The 8,043-nt window shown below is 37.3% G+C and overlaps 1 protein-coding gene across 1 annotated transcript; it reads right to left on the minus strand.

The window, feature by feature from the left end:
- Nucleotides 1-977: 977 nt before the first annotated feature.
- On the minus strand, nt 978-6,658 carry eevs (2-epi-5-epi-valiolone synthase). Its single transcript, XM_059330068.1, has 5 exons — nt 6,516-6,658; nt 4,057-4,690; nt 2,868-3,107; nt 2,462-2,714; nt 978-1,503 (listed from the first exon to the last, which is right to left on the minus strand). The coding sequence occupies exons 1-5, from the start codon at nt 6,656-6,658 to the stop codon at nt 1,406-1,408; spliced, it is 1,368 nt and encodes a 455-aa protein (XP_059186051.1). The 3' UTR covers nt 978-1,405.
- Between the last annotated feature and the right edge of the window lie 1,385 nt (nt 6,659-8,043).

Raw genomic sequence — 8,043 nt, forward strand, 5'->3', positions numbered from 1 at the left:
TTTATAGAGATAATAGATTTTTCTTTTTACGAGGAACCTTTTAATTTATAACAGGCCACAAACACGTTATTATTCTTTTCTTATTTTAACATGATTTATGTAAACGTTTTTGATGACTAAAGGTAAATAAGGTACAAGTAGTAAAATATTGGGCAAATACAGGGTAAAATTACTTTATATTTATTATGTGTTACAGTATTTTTAAACTGTCAATTAAAAAAAGAAAAGACAAATACAGCTTTGTCCTGCTTGTAAAACCTAAAGAAGAGATGGTACATACAAATGCTTTCTTTATAATGAATGGAAAAATAAAAATTGATGAATAAATAAACTAAAATGTTAATATGCTAACAAGGGTTTACAGCAGCCTTTCCCCAAAATGTATCTATTTCTTTGTCGCGCACTGATCAACAACTGACTTCATGTTATCTTGCATTACTCAGAGCTGAGGAGGAGTTTACAGAGGGGACTCTTCTTTTCTGATGACATTTTTGTTAATGTTTGTTATCTCTTGCCAATATTGTAAATAAAGACTTGAGATGCTGATATACTATATATACAGCATACATATAGTTTGGAGTTCTTGTTGTTCTTGGGTTGTTTTGCCCCTGTGTGTGTGTGTGTGTGTGTGTGTGTGTGTGTGTGTGTGTGTGTGTGTGTGTGTGTGTGTGTATATGTGTGTGTGTTAAACAGGCTTCTGCCACTCTCCAGCAGAATGGATGGATGTTGTTGAAGTATGATGTAAAGAGATAAACACAAAAAACTGAATATGACAAATGTGACATCGTGGCTTTCTAATATGTCCCAAGATCATTATTACAATACTTGGTGAGTTGAAGTCCTCTTTTTTCTGATACATCCAAATAGTTGACATATTTCACATCACATTTTTTAATGGCCTACCTTCATGTAACATCACTTCATGAATTTAGATATGATGACTGAACATTGTAGTATACTGAATCATATGTACACTGTTTGATCATTAAAAAAAGCTTTATTGTGGGATACTTTCAAATATATTGCAAACACATACAAATCAAAGTCAGACTGTTTAAAAAAAAATCCCTCTTCCAGTTTGATCTCTTTTACAACCTTTTAAATTCAGCGACAAGGCAAGCAGCATCTGGTATTGTCACTATTTGTAGAGAAAGGAGGTACTGTATGCTGTACTTGTATTGTGTGCTGGACAGAACCCTGCAGTGCTAATATGGTTACACAACATTTGGCTCTTGTTGCTATAATGTGTACATAAGGTGATGCAATCAACTACAGTTTCTTTTTCCAGCAATTTAAAAAATGACATGATTGGTAGATTAAAAGTGCATATTAAACCTGTCCTTACAAAATGTAAACATTTTCTCTTATAAACAGATGTAACAGATGCAGTTGTGGTATGGGCAGCTTAAGAGTCACAGCTGCTGTCAGAGGAGACGCTCAGCTCATCACACCATTTTGTGTAAGCTCTGTGCAGGATCTCACAAGATGTGTCATTAGAGATTTCTGCAATGAGACAAGGAGAGGAAAGAGAGTAAGCTTTAAATATAATGTGCATACTAAATATTACATGAAGTCTGAATAACATAAGAACTAGCTACAAACTAGTCTCACAGGAAGAGATACAGTAAATTGGTTGTCAGTTTATTAATATAAGACCCATAAAAGCTAATTTTCATGAAACTGCAATCTGTGAATATGTTCTCATACACAAAACAAAGTAAGCCCATGCTGAGCTTTCAAATGGAGATCCAACTTGAATGATGAATTTTGCAATTTTCAACATTAACCAACAGCAGTCATTGTTGACCATGTGGCAGTCAGCACATTATACTTGCTCCTGAGAAACAGTTTTAATTTCACCCTAAAATCAAAAATATACATTTTCCTCCTATATGTACTATTTATCAATCCAGAACATTTTGGTGTGAGATGCCGAGTGTTGGAGATATGGGCTGTAGAGATGTCTTCAATCAATATTATGGAACTATAAGGCACTTCGCTTATGGTGCTAAAAGTACCAAAAAGTACATTTGGAAAAACTTGAGAAACGTTGCGTTCCCAACACCATGACCTTGTTACTGCAGATAATCCACAGACTATATTGTAAGCACTTTCATGTAGGAACTATTTTTTTTGTACCGAACTACACCTGCCAAGTGTAACACTGTGCAGAAGGACTAGTTCCTTATTGCTAGCTTACCTAAGCAAACATCACAGCTCAGCTGAGGAGGACAAAAAAATGATATCTACATTTCACTTTACACTGAGCATGAGAATCTTGTCCAAGCGACACCGCTTACTTTTGTGCAGTGAAATGGTTGGTGGGTGTAGTTATATTTGAGAGAAGGGAAGTATCTCCAGCACTCGGAAACTCACACCAAAATAATCTAACAACAGGTAAGGTCAGTTGTTTGAGCAAACCATCAGTCATGTTTTTTTCTCTCACTGTCGTGATTCTTACCTGCTTGCCCGAGACCGACAGGCAGAGGCATTCTGACCAGGCCTCCCGAATGCTTGAGTCTTTCCTGCAGAGACTTCTGTATGAGCTCCAGGGTACATGCCTCATGCCACACTGGCAGCTCCAGGCCCACCATGCAGCTGATGATCCTTTGCTTTTCGTCTTCTGTCAATAGACCACTCTCTTTGGACACGTAAACCATGTACGACATATCGATATTCACTGCCTCACCATGCAGCAGAGATGGGAGAACTTTCTGTATTAAAAGGAGACAAAGATAATGTGAGGATATGGCTATTTTTCACCCAAAGAATGAACGCATTATTTACCATACCATCTAAAGAGCTTTATAGAACATAAACAAAAATACATGCTATGCTGTATATGTACAATATTCTGTAACAATTACCATCTCTAATGCTGGGCTGATAAGGTGGCCAAAGTCCACAAGTCTGTTAAGGTCATCCTCCCAAAGGTTTGGGGCAAGTTCTTCCAGCATGGTAACAATGGCTATACGAGTGGCTTGTGATGCAGCCTGAATGCTGTTGTGTCCGTATACACTGTTGTCAGCCTGGAATTTAGTGTCCAACAGCATGCGGCCGTGTGTCTCAAGAAGCTCAAATAGACCTCTGTGTTTCATCAAGGCCATCTGTAAAGAGCAATAAAAAACATTTAGAGTATTAAGGTACTAGTTTTGCTACTGTCAATTGAAATTGAAACTTCCCCTTGGTGACTCCTGCTATAATCATTCACTGTTCATAGTAATACCTAAAAAAAGTAATTTACTATGGTTCATAGGTAACTCAGGAAGTGAGGCAAGTGAGTATAAAGTAGTTGTGTGTTGTTCGTGAACTTATGTTCACTTTTAACTAATGTTTTATATGACTGGGGAGTAATGAGTAGTCTCAGTGAGTGATTTGTTTATTTTCACGCAGTACGTCCCCTCATCTCATGGCTGCTGCATAAGCTCAGTGAGGACAGGAGACAGAAAGATGCTGTGAGGAAAGAGTGCTAACCATTACACCATTCTGAGTTCAATTACTGTAACTTTAATTTCAATACATCATACTCAACGTTATCTATGTTATTGCTAGTTATTTTAACAACAAACCTTTTTCCTCACCTTAACCTAACAATTTGGTGCCATAATGACCACAGAATGGTCACATTTTATGAGATATAGTGGAAACAGTTGCACATTAGTCTTGTAAGATACCCTATGAACCGTTGCACATATTAAGATGTAGTACAAACCATTGTGCATAACTTTAGCAAGATACCATACAAATTGTTGCACATAGGTTTTGTTAGATATAGTACAAGCCATTGTGCGAAAGTTTCACACACATCATACAAACTGTGAATACGTTCCCTGGAGTAGTCACTGTACTGTAAATGGCATGTGTGAAACTGCTTATGCAGTCCTTCTTTGTGCAGGTGCATTTACCAAGCACTTTGCACTTGTTGTTGTTTTTGCACAATTAAAATAAGACCCTATACATTGGTATTGATATTTGTATTGTTATGAAGAATGCTGTGGTATTAGCTGATGATTGTGTTGATGGATAGATATTCCATATCCAGGTACTTTAACTTACCTTTAACATCTCTGCTAGCCCGTTGGAGATGTGTCGTCGTGGAACAGTTTGAATGAAGGACAGGTCAAGGAAGGCAGCAGCAGGTGGAATGTAGGCACCCAGCTTGTTCTTGCAGTTTGCAAAGTTAACTCCCGTCTTTGCTCCCACGCTGGCATCGATGTAGGAGAGCAGTGTGGTTGGGACCCTGATGTAAGGCGTGCGTCTTCTGTAGAGTGAGGCAGCCAGGCCCACTATGTCCAGGCAAACACCTCCACCAATGGCAATGATGGGCTCTGTGCGGCGGTCAAGGGAGAAGTTGTTGACCTCCTCCAGGATCTTCAGGGCCATTTTCATGGATTTGTTCTCTTCAGTGGTGGGTAGAGCCAAGATTTTGTACAAGACATTTTTGGCCTCTAAATACCCAGTCAGCTTGGTACCATAGATTTTGTAGACTTCTTGGTCAACAACCACAAAACGCTTGATTAGCTTGTTTGATTTTTTAATGTCCTCCAGCTGCTTCGGGTCTGTGATATGGCCCAACAGTAGTGTGTCATTGGTTGGGTCAAGCAAGTCCTGGGTCTCAGTTACCTTGTAAGTAAAAACGATGGGGCTGACCACTGTCCAACTTGTTCCCTTTTCGGTGATGCTCTCATAGCTGCAACACAAAGCACATAGAAAACAAATATAAATATAGGGAGGTTATGTTTTCCGTTTGGTTTTTCTTTGCATCTTTCTGTCAGCAGGATTACAGAAAAACTACTGGCCACATTTTCATGAGACTCAGTGGAGAGGTGTGGCATGTACAAGAAATAACCCATTATATTTTGAAGGGGATCTTAATCCCCTATATATTATTGAACTACTTCACCCATTTCTGTCAGCTGGGTCTCTTAGGTCAAACACACTACACCTTCGGCCTGTTCCACATACCCGTTTGAAAACACGTGGTGATCGATCATTTGAATATGTGGCACCCAAACTTTGGAACTCTCTGCCTCTCCCCCCACAGTCTGCTATTTCTGTGGATTCTTTTAAAAATCACCTTAAGACCTATTTTTTTAGACAGGCATTTGGATGACCACCATGCATTGTACATATTATTTTATATTTTGTATGTTTCATTGTGTTTTAATTGTGTTTTAACTGTATTTAATTGTCTTATGTTCCACTATCTTATTTATTTATTTTTATCTTCTGTGAAGCACTTTATGATTTTATCTGTGAAAAGTGCTATATAAATAAACTTTACTTACTTACTTAATTACAGGGTGATTTCTCACTTTCATTAACATTGTGAGATAGGTCTGTGTGCTGCATCATGTGGTGTCGGTCTTAATTGAAAAATTAGTTCCCAATCAGATTTTATGGCTCCCTTGATCTGTTTCCTTAACTCTCCATTGTCACCAAAATACTGGAAACAGCTATCAACATGTTTAAAGATCACTAGGTTTAGCTAGGTATATCTATTATTAACGTTATAGCTGCAAAGTTGTGAGAGAACAGATTGTATCTGGCCTGAATGAGTCTTCAACTGACAAACAAAATTTGGTGTTCTAATGTCAACATTAACAGCATTTAAGATGTTATATTAAATATTTCAATTTATACAAAATATATAAAATGAACACAGACAAGTAAATCAAGTCATCATGTCTCAAAACGAAGGAAAGTCACATAGTGAAATTATTTTTGCCATAACTCGTTGTCACTGTTTTGGCTGGAAAGCGAATAAACAACTTCTTATCATACTCAAAATTCTCTTCATGGGTGAACAAACAAAACACTCGAATATTCCTCTCAAAAACCCACAGAAAAGGCAGATCCACAATGCTAAAAATGTATTTCTCAACATTAAAGGCTGTGCCATGTAAATGTCACAATAAATTGTTATATTGCACGTTTTTTAGCAGATACCTGTCTTACAACTAGCTTACAGTTAGCTTTATACATACATACATACACAGATACACACACACACACACACACACACACACACACAAACATTTATATATGTTTGTGTGTGTGTGTAAGATGGATATGACCACTTGCACAATGCACACACACACACACACACACACACACACACACACACACTCACACTCAAACTCACAAACATTTATATGTGTGTGTGTGTGTGTGTGTGTGTGTGTGTGTGTGTGTGTGCATTGCGCAAGTGGTCATATCCATCTTCTTCATCACCGTCGAAGTGGATAGCCATGTGTGTGCAAGATGAGGCCAACTATACAATTTAATATAACCTTTAAAATCTACTTAAAAGAGTGTTGGACATATACAAACACATTTTTGCAAAAGATATCTAAACGAATGAAAATAAAAGCAAAGGGAAATCAAACAGACACAATACCATACAGTACTTGTGATATATGCCATAGATCTAACTTGCCACTTTTATCATACTCTGTCTGTCTGTAATCATATCAATTTAGATTACTGGGAGTAAAGAGAGATGCCATACTTACATCTTCGCAGCAGAGACGCAGTCAGCTGTGTCCTTATTGACCTTCTTTCCCAGTTTACATTTCCAAGTATTTTTGACACGAATTAAACTATACTCAGTTTTCTCTTCTTTGGTATCATTATCCTCCAGATGGACTTTCCCCATTATTGTGGTGATGAGTGTACAGTATGTTACAGGAGTAAACGGAGCCGGTCACACTGTTAATGAGATCACAGCCGGAAGACTCTTTAAATAGAGTATAGTACAGTATGTAGAGGATGCCCCTGGGAGGAGCATTCAGAGAGACACTTACACAAGTTTTTGTGTAACTGTGAGGTAACACCTGCTCTGCTGACTGACAGATACCACTGTGGGAGCTTCATAACATGTAAATCATAAAATGATGATAAATGTGGTCATGGTGAAGTGAATGACATCACATTTTCATTTTGCAAATGACATTTAAATAGGGAGGCACATATTTAACTTGACAACTCAAGTTGTCAAGTTTTGTAAAAAATAATTAATTAAACAGTGAAGACATTTAATCCCAAGAAGTCAGAAAATTAAAATGTATAAAAATAAAAATAAGTATGGGTGAGTAGGGGCCTGCTCCACATTCAAGTAGGTGCAGTAGGTTATTATCAGCCCATTCAATGGCCGGTTGCTGAAAATTAGTTGATTATATTTTGTCACAGTTTTTTCAGATTTACGCTACAAAACTACTTCCCTAAGGTTAGGGGAAAAAAGTTCCTGGTTAGGTGTTATGAATCAGAGTTGATATATTTTACATTAATTATTTAAATATATTAAAAAATATATCAAATAAAACACAGACAAGTAAATCAAGTCATTATGTCTCAAAACCAGTAAATTCTTAGACTATTCACAAAACTTTTTGCCAGCAGATTAAACATCACAGATTAAAAAGGATAATAAACGCATGTGAATGCTGGAAGGGAAGTTGTTATGAAGACAACCTGAGATCTGCAAGTGACATAGTTACGTTGGTAACATAAAAATGAATGAACTTTGGCAAACAAACTTTGCCCTATTGGACCACCTACGAAGAACACAGATGCTATACATTTGAATAAAACATCTAAAATTCTATAAAAATAGTGATCATTACATAACTTTTAACTCTTGACAAATCTGTGACGAGACAAAAATAAATGATCTTATATTTACTCTAATGGGTGTTAAAAGGGGACAGTAAATCCATACTATTCATAGTTTACTGACGTACAAACTCATATAACATGCAGTCTTTCAGTCTGACACATGAAGGGCCTCTTGCTGGCATTGCATTTCACCCTGCAGCTGACAGTAGATAGTAGTTGTTATGGTGAAAGTTTAACCTTGACAGATTTGAGAGAGACTTGTGTCACACAATCTCATTCAATAACGCTAACAACCATGGCCTCAATGGCCTCAAAAATTACAGAAGAGCTGAACTTTAACACAGTAAACTGACAGTAGAGTGCTTTCTAGAAAATGTCTCCTGACTGCAGCCAGTAGCTGAAACAAGAGGGGCTGGAAACCTAATA

Source organism: Centropristis striata, chromosome 3, assembly GCF_030273125.1.
Source record: "Centropristis striata isolate RG_2023a ecotype Rhode Island chromosome 3, C.striata_1.0, whole genome shotgun sequence".
NCBI lineage: Eukaryota > Metazoa > Chordata > Actinopteri > Perciformes > Serranidae > Centropristis > Centropristis striata.